Source organism: Taurulus bubalis (assembly GCF_910589615.1).
Source record: "Taurulus bubalis genome assembly, chromosome: 11".
Taxonomy (NCBI): Eukaryota; Metazoa; Chordata; class Actinopteri; order Perciformes; family Cottidae; genus Taurulus; species Taurulus bubalis.
The window spans coordinates 21059790-21081414 of record NC_136599.1 but is presented as its reverse complement, the minus strand read 5'-3'; the positions used below and the strand labels follow the sequence as shown (position 1 = coordinate 21081414).

Genomic DNA, 21625 nt, shown 5'->3' with positions numbered 1-21625 from the left:
GCGTCACTATTTGAAACACACTACTGCTTTAAATTCCATGACATTCCAGGAATTCCATAAGCACTGGGAGGACCACTGGGACATCAGGGGGCCTCCTAGTGGCAGGTACTTGTAAATACAACCATCCAGTTCAGTACCGGCCCAGGGCCAGTCCACGGGTCTTAAGGACGGGCGTCACAACCCAAGGACTGATCGGAGTGATCTCCCTCATGTTAAAAATCAAGTGAAATCTATTGTTTTTAATCTTCATTCACAATCAGTTATCAGGCAGTATGTTCTTTTCTACGAGTTTTAAAAACCTGTGTTTCCTCATCAAATAACAACATTCACTCAAGACCAACTCTGAATAGACACGTGAGCTGGAAATTTGAGGACTGAATGTAAAAGTGTAGTACTTACACATACGTATTTGGTGGCTATCCGGAGTACCATTGTTAAATCAATCAACTGTGACTTTTTGACACTGGCCCTATTATCTTTGGATTGAAGCTGCCAAAAGTGTATAGAAAAATAAGAATATAACGATAATAATCACCAGCCTACTACTAAGATGAATAACTGTAATATTTGTGATACTTCCACTTTTACAGCAATCAAGCTAACAGCACCAACTTCTATTATTAACACCGATATGCAAAACCAAAACGTCAGCCTGTGCCTGATCAATAGGTTATCATTGTAAACATGTGGCCTTTATGCCAAACTAATGTTATCCTTCATTCATCTGTATCAATCTTTGCAAATTCTGTGTCATATTTGACGAACTGTGTGACCCCGGCCTCCTCCCACTTTATGGGTATAGTGCCGGCAGTGCTACAGTATGCAGCTTACTGTATACATCAGCTGGCACACCCTTAACCATGATATAACACAGCTGCTTAGTTGACATTATATACACCCCCTGGTGGTGGAAGTAGGTTCTACAGCTAGATGCTTACGCTAGAACTTAACCTGGGCCCCATGGAAGCTATAGTCACTGGAGAATTAAATGGTTCAAATCAGATTTGCAAACAGTTCTTACACCAATACCAACTTTATTAATTAGATTAAATAAGTAAATAATCAATGAGTACAGTGTACCACATGTCTTTGGGTACCAAATGTCTTTGGGTTTTGTTTCAGTGTGTGTGTGAGCAGATTTCCCACTGGCCAGCATCCAGACACCGTAGAGGTCAGTCAGCAGTGGCGGAGACGAACGCCATCAGGGTGACTCTGTAAACATTCGTCTCATCCCCCTTCAAGGTAAGAGGTAAACATGTCTGCACTACCTCATGGGGCTGAACACACACACACACACACACACACACACACACACACACACACACACACACACACACACACACACACACACATACACACACACACACACACACACACACACACACACACACACACGGTTAGATGGTGGTATAGCTATAAAAAGGTACTGATATCATTAAATATTCATGACCTTAAAATTCAATTTCTTTATTAAAATCATTCAATTATGTTCAGGGTGCAAAAAGGCCAAAAGAAGGTGGAACAGATTGTAAACATCAGAATACCAAAGCCGGTGACTCTTTTTATTGTTTTCACTGTCAATGAGTAGCTTTTTTGTGTAGTTCTTTTTTTGGAAAATGGTAATTAAGTAAACTAGCTGTTCAACAAATAAAACAAAAATGGCCTTCACCTTGTATCCACTGTGAGGGGTCCATGTGACAGTGATGGTGCGTTTGTGGCCTGACTCCACAGTGCCTTTGCTGGGCTCCACACTGAAGCCGAGCTGCTGCAGAGATGCCGAGTTATCCCAGAGAAACTCACCACTCTGGGAAAAACAAGAGAAAAAAAAGACAAAATCGCACACAAAAAATGTAAACCTTCACCAATAAATTAAATAATTTACAGGGTAGCTACACAGTATAATAATGATATGGAATTTCTCACTGTTATGATGATTATGAAATGAGTCCCTGCCTCGGATAGCTTATTAACTGTCTTATGATGAAACATTCTGCAGTTTCCATATCCGATGACATCACGGTACCTTCTTAATGGGCGGCGTGGAGCGGATGCAGCCCACCTGCAGCTCCCTCACTGCGGCCGAGACGACTCCTGCGCTGTAGCTGGCCCGCAGGGTCACGAGCACAGGGTTGGTGGGCTTCTTCACCAGCTCTGACTCTTCCAAAGAGAGAGAGAGAGAGAGAGAGAGAGAGAGAGAGAGAGAGAGAGAGAGAGAGAGAGAACCGTGTAAGGATCAGTTTTGCTCAACAACTATTGGATGGAAATTGTATGAAATTACAGATATTCGTGGTGCCTTTAATCCACATAAAACTGTCATCAGGTCAAACCCTTTATTTGTCCAATACTTTGCGATTTAATTTACTTGTGCACTTCTACTGTTCACGTTTAATTTAATTCCTAAATTAATACTGTTTTTTTCTTTCACCCCAGCTATTTTGTTTTTTATTATTATTATTATTATTATTATTATTATTATTATTATTATTATTATTGTATATATATATCTTTCATTCCTGATCTTATTTTGTCTGTAAATTGCTGTTACGTCGACACCAAATTTCCCCTCGGGGATTAATAAAGTATATATTCATTCATTCATTCATTCATTGTTTCAACAAATCCAGCTTTAAATCACGTGTAGAACTTGCTGACTGTTCTCAAATGCGCAACTTTAAAAAGGGCAGATAAACAGTAGTCCAATTGGCTTGCACAAGAGTCTGCTGATGGATTCTCACACTTCATGGGAATTAATGAAAACCGATAGCTTCTAAGAAGGATTGGAAAAATACGCAAATTTTGCTGGTTGTCAATGGGAGGCATTCAGAAGAAAAAAAATCAATTTATTTTTGTTATTCCGACTACTGGTGTTATTTTTAATGCAAAACACCGCTTTGATTTAGTGAAATTTATAGTAACCTTGTCCAGGAGCTGTGCCTGTTTTGGATCTTGTGCTGAAATCTTATCTAAATGCTGGTGAGAAGCACTTTGGGCTGTCAGCATCCTTTGATTGAATAGCGTAAATCACTAAAACATGTACCCTGCCCCCGCTGGCATAAATTAGGCAATGTGTCGAGGAATTATAAGTCATGTCCATAGTGTCAGAGTCTGAATTTTCTCTGCTTTGATGGAGCCTTCAGTACCTTTGAGCTTGAGTCACTTTAATAATATCGATCCCTTCCACAATGACTACATGCCGTTAAGCTACATCGTGTCCATTGCACCGGGGGTGGATAACCCTGAGGGGGAGATGAAGGCAGAGGCCGGGGTACCTGTGAGGTGAGGTTGACTGGTTATCAGTGGAGGGAGGAGGGATTCAATGGGCACCGTCAGCGGGTCTCCCCCAAACAGATACATGTTGTGCGACGAAGCGGCACCCTTCAGATCCACCACACACACTTCACTCTGAGAGACAGGAACGGCACAGGCTTAAGGTGGTTTCGACACATACGCGGTGCAATAAGTACACTTGGAGGGCAGCGTTTTTTTTGCCTGGACCGTGTCACGCGTTTAAACCAGCGATTGAGCTCAAGGTCAAGTTGGGTGTTCTGTTCTCGGTGTATCTGTTCGTGGTGGCGCTGTGCTGACCTTATTCATGCGCTCCACGGTTAGTCTGTCAGAATAGTTGACGGACGGGTGGTCGGGCTGAAAGGTGATGGCGATGTCCAAGCTCTGTCCCGGAGCAACGCTGCCCCCTCCTGGCACCACGCTGAAGACACTGAGCCCGCTGTAGTTCTGGGTTCCTGTGTGGGAAGCAACAGACTCATCTTTCCATGATGGATGTGATGCTCTGGTAGAACAGCGTTAGACTAGAATGACCATAAAAGTACTCTCAGTGTGTCCTAGAGTTGTTTGCATTTGTTGTTCCTCTCATTTATTCAGGCTTTTCCTGCACACCTGTATGTCATGATGCTTGGTGTTGAGGTTTTCAGGTTCCCTGCTGAATCCCTGCAGTGTTAGTTTTGTCTTACCCACAGTAGGCTGGACCTGAGAGTCGGGGGAAGTCCCCAGCAGAAAGGCCACACTGTCAGCTCCACCCTGAGGCCTCGAGGGAGCGAGGCTGGCCAGCAGCACCCGGAAACCCACGGCAACCGCTGAGCTGTTCTGCAGCTGCAGGCAAAACAGGACTTGATGTCAGTTCCAACACTGCAAACTTCCACGATAATCTGTGCATATGAACATCAATCCATTTGAAGAATGGCCCGGAATCAGACACACAAAACGAACAGAGAATGTGTTCAAAACCAAGATGACATTTTCTCCTCTTCCCTTCACTCTTCACTGGCTGACCTTCAGGACGTGCGAGGTGCTCTGCTTCTCCAACACATAGCCAAAGTCAAGGAGACCTCCAGGGTGGGAGGAGGTGACGGCAGGGAACACACCCTCCCCACACAGTGTCATCTCCAGGGTCATCTTCTGGCTACACACCTCCAGAGTCTCACAGTACTAGAGAACAGTAGAGTCATGCTCAATATTTGTAACGTTACTAAATTATCTTTGAAAATGGAGAGGCACAATGACAAAATCTTTTCGAGGACAAATCAATGGATTCACCCGATAGTGGGAAAAGTGTGACACACTCACTCGTTAATTAAGTTTGAGAAAAATTCCACCGACCTTTTTTTCCAGCGATGGACTGAAGGCCAGAACCAGAGTGTGTTTGTCTCCGGGTCTAATGCTCCTGAGAGCATTCAGAATGGAAAAAGGACCATGCACATCCAGCACCGATGACCTCAGCTTGGAAATGGTCAAAGAAAAAGTGATAATATTATTATCTGTAGTAGTAGTATTAGTAGTAGTAGTAGTAGTAGTGGCAATTTAGCATTAAGAGGTACTACATTTAATTGAAGTAACTAGTATAAAGAGGTCCATGTGGATTTTATTATTCTTTATTTAATATTTTCTTCTCTTGAGCCCTCCTGAGATTTCTGCCTCCTCCTCAGTACAATGCAATAGCACAAAATGTCCTTTATGGTGCTCACAGCAGTGGACATTTGATAAATAAAAGCAATATGTATGTCCAGTGGAAGTGTCCATGTTACTCTGTGTAACTCACAGTGCACTACACGTCAGCTTTCTTTAGAAATGCTTACAGAAACTGTGGCTGAGGGGTTAAAGGCTTTGGCCATGAACCAACACTTCCCAAGTTTGACTCTGACCAGAGACACTTCTTGCGTGTCGTTCCCCATCCCTCTCTCTCCTTGTGTCCTTTTTTTCCTCGACTGTTTGTTCTCAAAGGTACAAAGACATTTTTGTATTCAAATGTTTCATTGCTGTGAGCATTTAAGGTTAAAGTGACAGGTCACCCCAAAATCAAGTAAACATATGTTTTCTTCTTACTTGTGTGCTATTTAACAATCTAGATTGTTTTTGTGTGAGGTATTGGCTGTATAGATGTCTCTCTTATCTTGTATATAATGGGACGATATGGTACATGTGGAGCTCAAAGTGGCAAAAAGAAGAACAAACATTTAAAAAACTCAACAGCAATTTGAGGTAAGAAATATGTATTTCAGATTTTGAGGTGAACTGTCCCTTTAAGACAGAACGCGCACATCAGTTTTTCAGAAAGTCTGTTTAACATTTCTACAGACATCAAGTGGGGATTTGTGAGAATCGACAATCTGTTAGCATTAGCAGTTCACAACATGACTCTTAGTTGTCGAGCTAACTGAAAGACTTTGTGTTTTGTTTTGACAGGATACATCCAACGTTTCCCTCGAAATGTTCTGAACTGTAAACCTCTTGATCTCTTGTTCACCTGATGACAGAAGACACAAATAAAAATAAATTAATAATGTATGTATGCTGGATGACCAACTGAACATTAACAGGATGAGAAGACCAAAACCACTCACCCACTGCCACCTGATGGAAGTCGACTCTATTATTGCCACTGTTGGATACGACCACTAGAGGGGGCTGTATAGCAGGACACTGCAGCTTTAGGTGCAGCATGTCGAAGGGCCTGTGGAGATATGGAACAAATAAAGAGTATGTGCCACTCCCCATTCTTTGTTTCCTTCACATCACATAGATCCGTATATCCTTGGGGATAAAACCGGATTCATTTTAATTCCGTCTCCACAAACGGTGTGAGGAACACACTTTGGTGAGCCACACTTCAAACAAGAATGTTTACCATTCACAAGTGGAATGGCCTCAGGATATGTACTTCCTTTGAGCCGCTTAGATTTAAACCAAAGGTGAAGCACTTTCTTCTTCCAGAAGGCATTTTCTACAACATTTAGACTCACTGGATAAAACCAGACGTTGTAGAGAGAAGAAAGAGACAGAGGGGGTCAACAACAAGTTTGGATGCAGTCTCTCACTCTTTCTCTCTGATACGTTTGTTTCAACAGGCGACCGCACCAAACTGCAATAGAGAGGTCATGGGATACTGCCTTTTTAGTTTTTTCACGAATTATAAATAAATACAAGACGAGGACATCAACACAGAGGTATAATCACCGCAGTATTGAAAGACATAAGAACATTGGTTCCAAGGTTTCCAAATACAAGAGGAACGCCCTGCGCCTGCTCAGTTTAGGCCATTATGATGACATTTTTAGATGTGTATATAAAAGGACTCAACGGCACATTAAGGGTGGAAACATTACAGGGCACAAACATGTGACTTCCACTGGTTCATCGCGAGAGCTTGACAAAGTACAGCCAGCTCGAAAGAGAGACGTGTTTTGACATCATCTCTACATGAAATGCGCTCGCCAGCATATTGGCTTGAGCATAAAGTTATCAACACTGGCGCACATCGTCGCCATCACATAGATCACTCCTGATGATGTCACCTGTTTTTAAATCTGTGAGATCCTCGAGTTCCCTTTAATCTTGGTGGCAAACACAGCTCATGCTAAATGATAGTCCTTCCTCTATTTACTGGGTAATCAGTACTGTGTTCCATACACATGGTGTTAAAGTGATGATATATATATTTGTTTCCTTCCAGGCAGCCTAGATGTGTCCACTATAGCAGATGTTAAAAAGGGAAGAACATAATCTATGTAGCAAACAACAAGATCATTTCACGCCCGATCCCACACATCGGATTCACTATAAGAAGGACGCTCTAAATGCAAGGTGGTGCCAGAATTCACAATGGACATCGAGACAGCATCACTTGATGGGCACCCAGACCCTGGGGCCGCCGGGAGAGCCAGGCTTATTTCCAAATTTTGGAATGTGCACCACGAAAACACAATATCAACTGAACTGCTTTAAAGGGCCTTCAACGAATAATGTACATGTTTGTGAAATAAGCTTATTGGTATTTTTAAACTCAATATGTTCATTTAGCCTGCAGAGGGCTGTTGACTCTAGTGCTACTACCTCCATGCCGGCTGGGCCTGTCGGTCGTCCTCCGGAGGGGCCCCGTCTGACACGAAGCAGGGGACGGTGCACTCCCTGTAGCGGGGACTGAAGGAGTGCAGCAGAGAGTTCCTGGCCTCCTCATACTGCTTCGACCTTGAAAGAGAAAGACTCGGCACAATGAAAAAAGAAAAAAATCAACAGCATCAACTTCATGTTATCACAATGAAACCCTTTTATCCTTTCAAACCTTTCCGTCTCTGCTGAGATAATACTGTGTGTACATCTATATATAAGATATATATTTGTTGTGATCACTGCAAACGAAAGAGAAATGTGAGGACTGATGAAGTCACTTTAGCACCGGAAGAAGAGGGAATGTTTAAGCGAAAGCTTTGTATTCGTCTTTTTTCAGTGCTGTTGGATATCAGATAATAACTACCAAGTTTTTTTTTTATATATATAAAGAGGCTTTCAGGCAGAATGTGAAAGATGTTTCCTAAAGAATAACTTATTTTTGCAGTACAACTCTTTGATATTAGGTGATAGAATATTGATAAAAAAAAAAATTGCTTCATTTGCATGTTTTCAAAAGCAATTTTGTGCCACAAAGCGAGCAACAACATTGATGACATTAAAGAAGAAAAAAAAATCAAGTCTTATATAAATAAAACACCTCCTACCACGGCTGTATGTCGGCAGCATCTAGTGTTTCAGTTAGTTGGTCTCTCTTTGGGTCATCTGACACCTTGCTGCTCTTACCGGCTTCCACTGGGACCTCGTTTTTAGTTTTACAACACACACACACACACACACACACACACACACACACACACACACAAGGTTGATTGATGGGTTCGAAGGTTAGACAAATGTAGAGTCTACTTGCTATATAAACACCAGCATGAGAGTGAGAAGAAAAAAAAAACAGTAAGCTGGTGAGGATGAGTTCCCATTCAAAGCCCCTGCGGCGGCACAGGCTGACCCTCACAGCAGCAGGAGGTGACCGGAGTGTGTGTGTGTGTGTGTGTGTGTGTGTGTGTGTGTGTGTGTGTGTGTGTGTGTGTGGAGTCGTACTTCCTGTCCAGCGTACTTGGCTCGCTGGAGGATACGCAGCGCCTCCTCCTTGATGTCTTGGTCTGACAGTCTGGGTCTGAACGTCACTTGGACTAGACGTCTCTGCGCGAGTGGGGAAAAAAGGTCTCATGTGAGGAGGCTCTCAGATGTAAAAGGGTCCAGCAGTAACACTGGTTGTTATTCCGTTGTGTGTTGTACACATTTCCAGGAAGTGGTGTATACATCCCAGTGCTCTTCCTCGATGGTGTTTTATCTATTGAAGCCTCTGCTTTTTTATTACAAAGCAGAGGTCTGAACTATTTTTGGGCAGTCTCCTATCGGTGTGTGTGTGTGTGTGTGTGGGGCGGGGGTCTCTAGAGTGGACGATAATCCCTGTATTCTCCCACCGTGCCTTCGTTACGCAGTTTGAATGTTCCTATGAACAGAGTCAACAGGATTTCTAATTCAACTGTGACAACTCGCAACAATAAACTAAAATAATTTTCAAAACACCTGCACTTTGAGATGATGCTGCATCCACGAATACAAGATGAACATTAATTCATTAATTTCGTTGTATGTTTTACAATGACAATAAACTCCCTTACCTTACCTTATTAAGACTCATTGTTTTGATTGTATCATGTTCTGTACTCATGGATATTGCAGCATAGACTGTGCAAAATACAATAAAAAAGGCACTTGTTCACATCCTACAAATGTCCAGTAGAGTGCATCATTACACTGTGAAGGGATCTGTTGCCATGACGGCTGTGTGTCTCGCTGTAGCTGAAGATATTCCCCTCAGACCCGTTTGCTCTGTGATCATTATGTATTTGTTGCAAATTGCCATTCAAAGTAAAATGTATTTTTACCAGTCCCAGGTTTGGTTTCCCATCAAAGTAAAAATGAAAGGCTATGTTCACAAACTCAACTCAAACTATTTCTGATTAGTTCAGAGTTTAGAGCAAGAGTCGAAAACTTGAATTGTGGTTTTGCGACAATGTTACATTTAGATTTTGGCCATCCGTAAAATGAGAAACACAACTTCAGGAGAGCCGGCTCCACCGGAATACTAAAACAGAGGGTGCTGAGGTACGGAGTTGAATTATTATCATTATTATTTGGGCTGAAATATTCTTCAGCCGCCCCGATAGCGCTGAAAACATGCTCGGTTTGAACAGGTCCATTGTAAAAGGGGCATTCAAGTAATTTACTATTCACAAGAAACACATTAAAAAGACTAGTACTCTGCAGTTTATGTGCATAAATGGCAGAGGGCCCTTTAAAATCCCTGTAAAGGAAAAGAGGCGCGCTACTCCACCTCTCCGGGCAGCAGGCCGCCTGCTGAAGGAGTGATGCTGACATCTGAATCCTCGGGTAGGGCGAAGGAGAACAGCCTGGGCGCGACCACCGGAGGGATTGGCTGTTTGGACCGGCTATGGGCGGTCTGAAGGTCGAGCAGGTAAAGTACGGCAGTGGAGCGGTCGCCTACCGCCGTGGCCCCGAACTGAACCAGAGAATGGGAGAGCTGCAGCAGAGGGCGGACACCCGCCGCTCGGCATGACAGTGGGAAATCTCTGTGGACAAATACAAATAAGTTGTTTGCTATTATTTAAATGATTGAACCCAAATATCATGATAGCAATCATGGATATATTGGTCTTTTAAATCAACAAATCCATTCAATTTAAAGAGGTAACCTGTCAATTCCTGATTTGCAGCTGATCTGGAAACTGTATTCTTTGGCCTTGTTGGCACTGAAGATCAGATCTATCTCCAGGGTCTCTTGGGGGAGCAGAGTGCCGAAGCCATCATTAGGCTGGAGCTCAATAAACTGCAGTGTGAGAGAACAACAACAACACAAATGTCCAATTTGCAGTTATATAAAGATTTTCAAGAAAATTAAACCCCATTGTTTCTTTCTGCAATAGGCATTTAACGTGCCTACATTCAGTAACCATCTTTCAATTGATCATATGCGTTTCAGCAACAAGGAAGTGCTCCAACTTGTTTTGTTTTGTCTTTTAACTTCCTGTTTACATGGGAAGTGAGAATGTGTAGTGTATCTGCTGCTGGTGCTGGTGCTTCGGCAAATATCTGAACAGTTTTACACTTGGGAGGCTCGAACGTACAACTTTAAGAACTGCCAGAGCTGCAAGGAAACAAGAGACTTTCTTCTGCAGCAGCCTGACAGACAAAGGCTGCTGTTTGTACAGCAGCATAATTAATTAGATCAGTGCTTTTAACAGCACTATTAATCCGGTTAAGTCAAGAGCAAAAACTGGAAAATGAACCAACCCCCAAAACTGGCAGGGCGGGTAAGAACAGTTGTTTTATTATTAGTGGCGGAGTACGCCATTCCTGCGTGGGATGCTGCGTACCTAAACACAGGGGATTCACAGCTAACAATGTTTGACTGAAATCCAACATAACGTTGTCTCATTGATAACGGTCTCACTGTTTATTATTTACTTCCTTGACACGTATGAGAGCTGCTGCTTCACATTGAAACAGCCAACTGGTGTTTTATTTGCTGTGTTTTTTGCCAAAGTAGCGACTCAACGAGTGTTTGCTGTGGCGCTAAACTGCATTTGCTGTTGCCTCGGTAACTGCAGGGGATGCCAAAATAGACCAGCTCTGAAATCTTCAGGATTACAACATTCAGGGTTGAACGAAAAGAGATGAAAACTCCCCAAAAAATAGGAAGCCTGTGAACTGAAGGGTGAAGCTGAAAACAGTGAAGAGTGAAAGTCCTATTTATGTCCCAGACTAAATGTGAGTCTCCTACATGTGTGACATCATTGGGTGATGCAGTACTGATAAAAACATTGTTCTACAGTATCTGGGCTTGTATGGATCCAAGCAACTGTACTTTACAAACACAGTAACATATGACACAAGGTGTTCACAGCCCTGCAAACTAACGACCCAGGAGTTTCTGCTCCATGCAGTACCTCGGGAACGCCCGGGAAGCCAAAGTCCTGCGGCAGCAGGGACAGGTTGGTGAGGAAAACGCTGCTCTTCACCGACTGGTAGATGGAACAGAAGCCGAAATCCACCTCGGCCCGGTCGAACCGCAGGTCTGAGGAGGTCACGACAGCCTGGACTGTGAAATGCACCGGCTTCACCTGAACGCACAGACGGGGCAGAGAAAAAACAGCTTCATAATAACAATAATGATCAGGATGGGTATCACCTTTTTGTACCTCATCAAACATTATTATAAGCAGATTGAAGGAAAAAACAACAACATTGAGTAGAACAAAGACTGCAACACAAGACTGAACAGGACGAGCATGGACTGATGTTTCTTTTATAGAAAGAAAAACAAACACCTTCTTAAGTCTGGGATTTTCACAGATATGGATACACTTACTCATCTGATGAATCAAATTAATTCAGGGCGAGTCCCCTAATTGGGCAATGCTTTTAAGCATAAAGTCATCAGTCATCACTGAGCAGTTGAGATGCAAGACGTGTACAGCACGTGTGTGTGTGCGTGCGACTACGTAATCCACATCTAGTGTAGGTTCAATGTGAGATTTCATATCAATCATGCTAGGCTGGTGTTATTCTTTATTTTTCTCATTGTCAACAAGTCCCGTGAAATGAATTAAAGCGATGGTATGCTCTTCCCTCAGCCAGGAAGTAAAAATCATTAAACACCCGTCACAAATATCCTTTCATTCAAGAAGAGACTAAATAATTCCGTGAAACAGCAGGGTATTCTGTTGATTTTTAAGCAAACATTACTCACACTGGTGGGCATTTCTCTGGGACTGTGTTAATTACTACATATGTTGTGCTGGTGAGTATTTACTGCGGCATGATGCAGGTGAGATTAACTCTGAGGCTGAGCTAATGGTCATTGAGCAAAGTGTCACCTCACTGGTGTGTTTTTAATCGCTTCTGGACAACAATTGAGGCCGATGTCACGGGGGAATAAGCCAAATCGATCTTTGGATGCACGGAGAACACTTACTGGGGGGATTCACTTCATTTGTTGATTTTGGTCTTTTTCCCCCTCAAGATAACATCTTCTTTAATCATGTCAGTGCTCAGCAGATGACCTTATTTATTGGTCTCTGCACCATTGGCTTTCTGGCTGCTGTGACGCGGCCATACAACAGTGTGTGTGTGTGTGTGTGTGTGTGTGTGTGTGTGTGTGTGTGCACAGTGTGTACATGCCAGGAGCTCAGGGCCTGCGGCTGGGGGCAACAGCTTTGGTGCACCACAGGAGCATCCTGGCCCAGTCTTTGGCCCAACACACACACACACACACACACACACACACACACACACACACACACACACACACACACACACACAGACACAGGATGGAGGCGAGATGAAGGTGACGATTTGGCAAAAAAGACCGACCAGATTTGAGTTATTTAGAAAGAGAATTGGCATCAGTGCAACGCAAATGTCTAAGCAGCTGCTCTATGTTCTTTAATAAAGGCGGCTGCTGACAAGCTGACGGAATTCAGTTGCTGTAAGCTATTTATTTTCCACTTCAAGGGCTCCAGCATTTACTGGCATATTTCTAAAGTTTTCAGTTTGCAAATTGGACCTTGTGAAGGGGATATTGAGATTTGTGTCTCTTGAGGGGAATTATTTATTATGTTTGACAGTGAATAGCAAATAGTGTCCTTATCAGTGTTTCAATGCACAATAAAGCAACATGAAGATAGTGTTATCAAATAGAATCTAATGATTCCAAAAGTACACCGCATGGTACCGCCACATACCGTTTTGTCTCACGTGCCGTTGTGCCAACCCGCCCCTCCAAGTTTTTATTTTTATGGGAAAGGGAGCAATGCTAACTTGCGGTCCATAAAAAGCACCACGAGAGCAGTAGTTAACATTTATATTTTTATGCACAGAGGCTTTTGTCATTCATGAAAGAATGCAGCTGCTCATCTTGTGAGAGTTTCAATGCTCAAACTCTAAACTTTATTCCTGGGTACCAGAGGCACCCAGGGTATGATAACTCCTCCCACTTTGCAAGTGTGAATGTCTGTTTAAGTATTATCTACGGCAACAGCAGCCTGTGTATATCGATACATTATTTGTCTTAATTTGTTGTCTTTTCGTCTTTATTACCGGAGCACTTATGCCACATGGCTTAAAAACTGCATTTGGTTGCTCAACCCTGTGTTGCGTAATGACAATAAATTATCCATGTTTTATGTGTTATATTCCATTATGCACATGTCAAATATGAAAACTGTACGTTATGCAGTATGTTGTATGCCATAAATGAAGGGACAAGTAATTCAGTAAGCGATTGTACGCATAACCCCATGTTAAAAGGGATGGCATATAATACAAATAAATACACCAATAAATAAAGAATAAAATGAATGTCAGCTCATCATATGTACTCCATGGAATAAGAAGACAGCGCATGGATTTTTGCTTTCCCTTTTAGAGCTCCTTCTAGAGAAATTTTCAGTGAAACAATTTGGGATAACCTTTACGCTCGGCTTATTAACGCCCATGGAGTAACTAGGCCTTGGGGGTGGGAGATAATTTTAGCTTGTTACCAGCTAAATAGGTTACAACCTTCAGTGGCTCCGCTTTCTGTGAGGGACGATGCACGATAACAACAGTGTTTTTCCCCAGGATCACAGGGAGGTTTGGTGTGAAAGAGACTGCAGTGTGTCACCATAATACAAACCTGGCCTGCTACTTGAACCGCCACCGGAACCTCCAGGACTCCCGTGTCGCTGTCGAAAAGCCTCTTGGCATCTCTGGATAAAGAGCTCCTGTGAGAGCGAGCAGATCAGGCAGGTACGCCGTGAGAACACACACAGTTACACTTTCTTATAAAACATTGTATTTTTGCAGCATGTCCAAGAACAGAGAAGAGTAGAGGCAGCAATTAGAGGTTGGTGACAAACACGTGATTTTAACAATTTTTCTCAACACATCAGTCAAAAAGCCGCGAGCTACCGTCGAGCTCTTCAAAGAAAGAGTTGGAGATTCAGACCCTGAAGAACCACCACTTTGCTCTAACCCACGGCTGTAGGATCGGCTCGCCAGGGAAAGCATGGGGAGAGAGATGTAGAGCGCGCCTCCACACTACTGTAGGTTGTAGCCATGGTGATGGGAGACGTAAGTATGATTCAAAGAGGCCCAGTAGTCATGCACAGGCTTATGTAAAACTCCAGTCCTTCAGTATAGCATGTATAGTTAATTATCATGTAAACAGTGGTCAAATGTCAGATGCAGTGTTCGCTCTCTCTCTCTTTCTCCCTCTCCTCCCCATCCTTCGCTCTTTCTTCCTCCCTGTTTCCCGCTTCTTACAGTATCAACTGTCTCCTCTGTCTTTTCTTCCCTAGGCTCTTAATGCCGGTTGAAGGCTTGAGAGCTAATGCTGGAAATGTCAGCGGTTTTAGGGCTCTCCAGATGCCGGTGTCGGTTCTTTCAAAGCGCTCACAACCAAGCCTCGCCTTCGACAAATCTGTCAGCCGCAGGTTCGAGGATTCATATCCCCCCCCCACACTTTTCTCTTTGCGGCGGCGGGCAAAACACATGCCGCTCGAAACACCCGTCATAACTCAAAGCTGGAAATCACGGCGACGTTAAATCTCCTCATTTACTATGGGGATTAACAAAAAAAGAGAGTTTTCCCCCCCCCTCTCCAGCTTTAACTTGACCAATGGAGCACAGGGGGTGTATTTAACAAAGCACTCTTGTTCTGCCTGCAAATAACATCGCTGCTGGAGAGTCACTCTTGAATTAGCTTTGGCAGGACAGAGTGGAAACGCGTGGTGGGACGTCGCCGGGACCATATGCTCGGGAGAATTTTGCAGATGGGTGGGGTTGCAGATTTGTCGGTGTCCTGCACAGATTCATGTGGGTGCTTTTCTTCTCTGAAGCCAGATTATCCGCACCGCCTCGACCAGAAGCAATTCTCCTCCATCTAACTAAAATGAATCTGTCCGTCTGTATGTCTGTCGTCCCTTTGAGTTTCTCAACAACTGACAATCTGGCCCATGGAAGTGCACTGTTGAGTGTGAAGTTGTTTAAACGAGCGACTTCAGAGGCCAAGCAGTAGTGCACCACACAAGGAGTCTTTAATTATACTTCTGAGATTAGTAGGGGACATAGTCAAATCTTAAAAGTTGTTCCAACGTTGTGGTACTGCTAAGCGAGCTGCAGTGCAGCTCTCCAAAGGATTTCACCAAGAGATACTAAAATAACTTAGTGAAATAACTGAGCTATTTCAGTAGCTCGAATGGACACAGAGAAATCTAATCTCGGTGTGTATTCCTGAAAAACCTGGAAAGTCAAAAAAAAAAAAAACGAGAGAGGAAGGTTGAAAATACAGACATATTTCTCAGGAAAACTTGAAGAGCGTTTGATTTTAGGAAAGTGGCTGCTGCAGTGCATCCTTTTACCCGATGGGAGCAAATTCAATATATTCCTTTTTTAGAATGGACTGCTGCTTGGATTTCATCACCATTAAAAAGTGATGATGAAAAGGATTACAAAACAGATTAAGAGGGTTTAGGGATTTTCCTCTATGGGGAAAAGGATTGGCAAAAAAACTAAATACAATAAATGACTGTGGAAAAATCTTTTTAAAATCAAATAAGACAGACAGGTTATTTTCTTTGTTTCTGTTTGCAACTTATGGCATTATTAAAGTCCCTGTTACTGTAGTGAGAAGTGAACTATCAGGGAAAGCACTGGTGGAGCTGTCCGGTGTAATCTGTAGCAAACCATCCTTGTAATCTCCCTTTTATCAGCCGGAACTGCCGGGAAGGGACACATTACCTCGCTCTTCAGGGATTACAACTAAAACCGATCATTCAAGCGATTCTATCCAAATGAACTTGTCACCAGGTTTAAATTATTATTCTGGTCATGTGTGTCAGATTGATTTTCTCTCCGTTCCGACCCAACAAGCTGAATTGTTGTTCTTCCAAAGTAAAGTATGTATTTCTCAGTTGTCTAGATAGTAAATACATTCTCAAAAGTCTGAGCCAAAGTAAGCCAGGTTACTTCGTGTCATAAATCGGTGTCCATTTTAATTCAAATGATTCCTCTTGGCTGAACAGGATCTCAGGAACATGTGAACCATTGGCCTTGATGTTGCTGAGAGGGGATTATGTAGCCAACAGAACACGGCTCTGGATACGTGAGAGAAACATGTGGGCTGCATGGTGACAAATACAAGTGGAGGAAGACGGGCAGAGAGGGATGAAGCAAAGGAAAGATGTGGGCAGGTTGTGCACAATCCTTCAGAGCTTAGAAGCAAGAATGTGCTCACCCTCTCCCAAAAGCCACAGGAGGGGAAGGCAAGAAGCGAACACCTGTGTAAAGAACGAAAGCTATGAGTCATTTTGAATCCAGATTTAACAGTGTGTTCGTGCGTGAGTGTGTGTGTGTGTGTGTGTGTGTGTGTGTGTGGATGAGACAGTGAGTGAAGGCAGTGCTGCTAATGAGGATTTGGAAATCCAATCACAGGCTTTGGCTGGGAGGACTTGGCAGTGCCATTTTAAATGACACACTGTCACTGCCTGAAACAAAAGCAAACAGAGACGAGACATGCAGGAACCAAGCTTGCTGACATGCAGGAAACACTGTCCATTCCCAGCGGGGGTTAGAGGATAATTCTGATCTTATTTCTTGGTCGCTCCGGGCCCACTATTTCTATTGGTCACCATAGCCCCAGCATGAGCCTCTCAGCATTGTCGTTGCTTTGAGCAAAGCGTTGTTGGTTTTTCTGAAAGATAATCCCTGATGATGTTATAATAACACAGAAGGTAGTTCAGCAACACTGCTGTTTCAGAAAAGGTATTTCCAGAATCCTCAAAGCCTGAAAGACACAAATCACCGGCACAATAAAAAGCGATTCTTAAGCCTTTCCTCCGGAGTGGTCCAAACAAGGATTGGGTACCCCAAAATGGCATAACATTTCTTCTCATATGATGTGAACCAAAATTCAAAATAATTAACTACGTGAGTTCAACGCTATCATAATCTATAGATATAATCTACGAAATAAGATCCAAGTTGTAATAAACTTCAGAGCAAATAATGAGAGCACAGGGAACTGGGTCTGGTGTCTCGGGTTACGTAAGCAGAATCGGGGTCAGCGATGTATAAGCAGCGGTGTGGATGCTGGACGCATAGAGGGATGAGAGGAGTTTGAGAGTAACAGAAAGAGGCAGAATGGATGCAGAGTTCGAGGGGGAAGTGGAGGAGCACAGCGATGGAAGGACTGTGGAGATAATTTGAGAAAAGCAAAGAGAGAGAAGTGCAGTTAAGCATGGAGGTGAGAGGCCAAGAAAACGAGAAGTATGTGTGAGCGAGTGGGAGAAGACAGTGCAGGAGCGAATGAGAGAGAGAGAGACGGAGAAGGAAAGTGTGATAGGGAGAGAGGAGGGAGGGGGCGGTAGCTGTTGCTGCGTTAGTGCTTGTGAACGCTGCACTATCTCAGCATCAGAGTAATGCTGTACACTAAGCCTGGCATTAAAACCTCTGGTGATTCACTAAGGCAGATTACTGACATGTCCCCACTCCCACCCGCCGAACGATGACCACCGCATGCCCTAACTTTTGTCATGTGTGAAGGAAATATCCCCCTGTTGTCATTATTAGTATCATTATTTTTACATCAATATCCTCTCAGCCATCGATACAGAGCTGCTGAACTGTGAAGGGAGAAAAAAAGAAGAAGGGTGGGCAGAAGAGTACTGGCGCCCACGCTGGGTTTTTACATACTGCACTGCACGCCTCTCATATCTGCCCCAGGTCCCCAGTCCGCTTCTCCTGGCTTTCACACTGCAGTTCAACTCCTGCCTCTCCATCTAAATATAGAGCCGGTATTGTTGTGGAAAGAATTACCATGTCCTTCAAAGTCATTAGAAACCATTACCATCGCGCTCAGAGTGCAGGTATGTGGAAGCAACACTTTGAGACCCGCTGGCTGCACATCTGGAAGACTCCACAGCTTGTCTCTATTGAAAAGCAACACTATGAGTTGTAGTCAACTAGTAAAAGATAAATCCAGCTGATAATATCCTTTTATCAAAAGTTAGATAGTTAGTTGGGTCCAGATTTATCCTTTCCAGCTGATCCTCTAAGAAATAAGGGTTTCCAAAAGGGTTCTTTTTGAAGGGCAGAAGGTCCAACCGGAACTATTTGCTCATGAAGAACCCTTCTTTGAAAAAAAAGTTGTTTTCCTTTAAGGGTTAATTCTAAGATTAAGGGTTCCTTTAAGAACCCCTTTCCATAAAATGTGCTGGCTGATCTTGTGTCGAAAGAAAGAGGAAGTTGTCATCATCCCACCCCTACCCATGTGGTATCAATGGAAAGCCCAGGATGTGCTCTTTAGAGATCAGCAGGGGTTGATAGGGTAACTCAAATGAGTAAAAGGTGAGATGCAAAACCAAAGTGTCCACCACAGAGGACACAAATGAATGGGCTGGGTCTCAGGAGGATATGACAAGTCTCCTTTGGAGAGAAGCAGTTTGCACTCTTAAAGAAGGTGGACAGAATCCTAACAAGGTTACCATCTAAAATAAGATTATGAATGCTCCAGCGATTCCATTATCATTGCATCCTTCGTGTGTCCTTCCTTACCTCGGCAGGAACTTGAGTTGGGCATTAAAGCTTGATTGGGCCTGGACGAAGCCCGTCTTTGGAAGGATCTCCATGTGTCTCCTCATTTCCGGGCACACCTCAAAGGTCAGCTTCAGGGCAGTGCTGGCTCTGTCATGCAAAATATATTAGCTTTTATTAGCTCAACATGAACACACCCAGTGCATTCTCTTAAAAACGGGCCTAATTCAGGGCGATATGTATTGTTCAACAGTTCACAAGCAGCACCGCTGCGGCAGTGATGCACAGGAAATGAGGCCGGCACGAGTAGTCCATCAGGTGGCGTAAAAGACGCGGCACGGGCAATACTTTTTGTTTGAGTGACACAGAAATCTCCCTCGTATGGAGCGATGTACCCCAACTCCAAATCATTTAGGTGACCCAATTTTCCAGGAGCCTCAACAGATGGTTGTGCCTGTGGCTACAAGCCTCAGTTATAAGCTGATGCTTGTGATATAAACGTCTCTTCACCTTGGGGAATTCTCCAACACGTCCCAACCACAGCCCACACTCATACACCTTCATGAAACGATGACAGTACAAACACGTTGAGGTTTTGCTGGAGGTGATAACGGCATATGGTGATAACATTTTAGTCGCGTCTGCAGTCCTCCTCAAAAGATACAAAGGTGAGCGATGAGCGAGCTGCAGCCCGACAGAGCGAGGGACACCTCGTTGTTTCGATTCCCCTCTCAAATGGAACGACCCACTTTGAGCAGCGAGGTCAACCAGACGGTTGTTTCCCCGAGGCAAGGACTCTCAGGGACACTCGGGGATATGAAGCCGCTATCTCTATTCCGGCCAAGTGATAACCTTCAAGTATTCATGGTTACATAGTCATTTAGGGCAATTAGACATTTTAATTAACAGGGGAATTTAACTGATCCCTTTTTCTTTTTTGTTATACTGGCTGCCTGCGACCAGTTCTTTGCTGAAGCAATGTTTAGTGATTTAAAGGTCACTTCACAGCAATTCACATAATCTGCTTCCTCAGGGTAAAAAAAAATCATGATCATGACTATGTAAGCATCACATTATACTAATATTCCTGTTTCATTTGGTCGCAGATGTACAGGGGTTGTTTGTTTTATGGGTCGGCATCGGCCCTTTGGTTCCTATTCAGGGACATTTTAGTGCTGTTTTAATGCAGAACCCTTTCCTGTTACAACATGACAATGACCTCAATAAATAAATAAACTGTTTTTCTCCCGGTGTGGAGACATTGTCATCCCAAGAAAAGCGTCCGCATCAATCCAGCAAGTGTACCGAGACAAAATGTGTCCGCGTTCATGTGACGAAGCCCTCTGGCAACCGGAGTAACTCTGGTGTGAGAAAAGTGCGGCGAGCCACGATTACACAACCACTGGTCGTTAAAATAACCATCACTGGAACTGGAGCTCGACGTGATTCCCTCCCTGGGTTTCGTTCGAGGCAGTTTACTGTTACAGACATTTGAACCTTTGCTGCATTTCATACCCCTTTCTCTGTATTCTACTGCTTCGGTAATATTCCCCAAAAACCCTTTAGTCGTAGCAACATTGATAACTCATAATAACCATTGAGGTTTCTTGGCAATTGAGTCGGCGCAGTGTCGGACGCGCAGTGCCCACGGCTGCAGCACAGCCTCTTCCCTTTCTTCAGCGGGCCAGGTGACCGTGCATGCTTACTCCACGTGCATCGCGAAGCCTCACGGGACACCAAGCCTTCTAACCGTCCCCCACAATGCAGCACTGTCTGCTTTATATGGTGTATTTCAAAATAACCAGCTGGAGGACCAAGGTTTTTAATTAGCAACTACGGTTCTATTATCTCCCCAAAATAAAATAATAACACGCTCACGTTCCTCTTGCCAAACAATACAGGACTCAGGTTGGATGGCACGTTATGCACGGGAGGCATTTTAGAAACACAGTAAACAGAGAAAGGACAGAAGGCTTTGTGAAGGAATAAGAGCTGGGTGAATGTGTTTGTGTGGCCATAATTTGGGCAGGAATACTCAACTTCCCAGCATGAGCTAGTGGAGGAGGGATCTGAAAGTCCAGGCTTCCTGTTTGAAATGAATAAAAAAAATCCTCACTGCTCCCAAAAAGAAAAAAAGCTCTGCCAACTGCCGGAAGAATATTGCAATCATTGGCTCGAAGGCAAAAATCAAACAATGCGCATTTTAAAGTCTCCTGAAAGAAATCTTTCAATTAGTATAGGAGTAATATTCAAATCACTGGCTCACAGACAAGAGAGACATATTCAATTATGCTTCGTGCCGTTCTCTTGAAAAAGCTGTCAGAAACTAAGGAGGACTTGTGGGATATCTACTCATCTACTCAAAGGGAAAAGTGACAAATTGCACGATGGAAGCAGCAGCTCTCTTATTGTTTCCCCAAAAAGCCTGCCAAGCTATTTGTGTCCAAATTACTGTCTTGGAGGAAGAGTGACATGTTGCATGGTTCTCTGGTGCAAGCAAACATTTTTTCATTTTTTCTCTTCATTTTTTCTTTCTTTTTCTACTTTAAAAGCTGCCGTTCATACTGATGCTGTCATCGTCATCTTGTCACATGTGCTGGTGTGCCAGCGCACCAGATGGCAGTTGTCACAAATCCCTCGCGCCCACACATGCTCTCCCTCC

At 43.5% G+C, this 21625-nt stretch overlaps 1 protein-coding gene across 1 annotated transcript in view; it reads right to left on the bottom strand.

Annotated features, from left to right (window-relative positions):
* Positions 1-1150: 1150 nt before the first annotated feature.
* The window catches only part of cfap74 (cilia and flagella associated protein 74), a gene marked incomplete at its 5' end in the record, with an annotated part of 45904 nt that continues 25429 nt past the window's right edge, over positions 1151-21625 (bottom strand). The window contains 18 exons of the mRNA XM_079225864.1: positions 1151-1277; positions 1670-1804; positions 2024-2151; positions 3270-3402; positions 3586-3740; positions 3969-4107; positions 4288-4443; positions 4615-4734; positions 5703-5758; positions 5856-5965; positions 7345-7479; positions 8007-8113; positions 8401-8502; positions 9704-9959; positions 10083-10216; positions 11337-11510; positions 14066-14153; positions 18985-19113. Of these exons, the coding sequence (XP_079081990.1) occupies positions 1173-1277; positions 1670-1804; positions 2024-2151; positions 3270-3402; positions 3586-3740; positions 3969-4107; positions 4288-4443; positions 4615-4734; positions 5703-5758; positions 5856-5965; positions 7345-7479; positions 8007-8113; positions 8401-8502; positions 9704-9959; positions 10083-10216; positions 11337-11510; positions 14066-14153; positions 18985-19113 (2362 nt within the window). The 3' untranslated portion in view covers positions 1151-1172. The remainder of the gene's footprint in view (positions 1278-1669; positions 1805-2023; positions 2152-3269; positions 3403-3585; positions 3741-3968; positions 4108-4287; positions 4444-4614; positions 4735-5702; positions 5759-5855; positions 5966-7344; positions 7480-8006; positions 8114-8400; positions 8503-9703; positions 9960-10082; positions 10217-11336; positions 11511-14065; positions 14154-18984; positions 19114-21625) is intronic.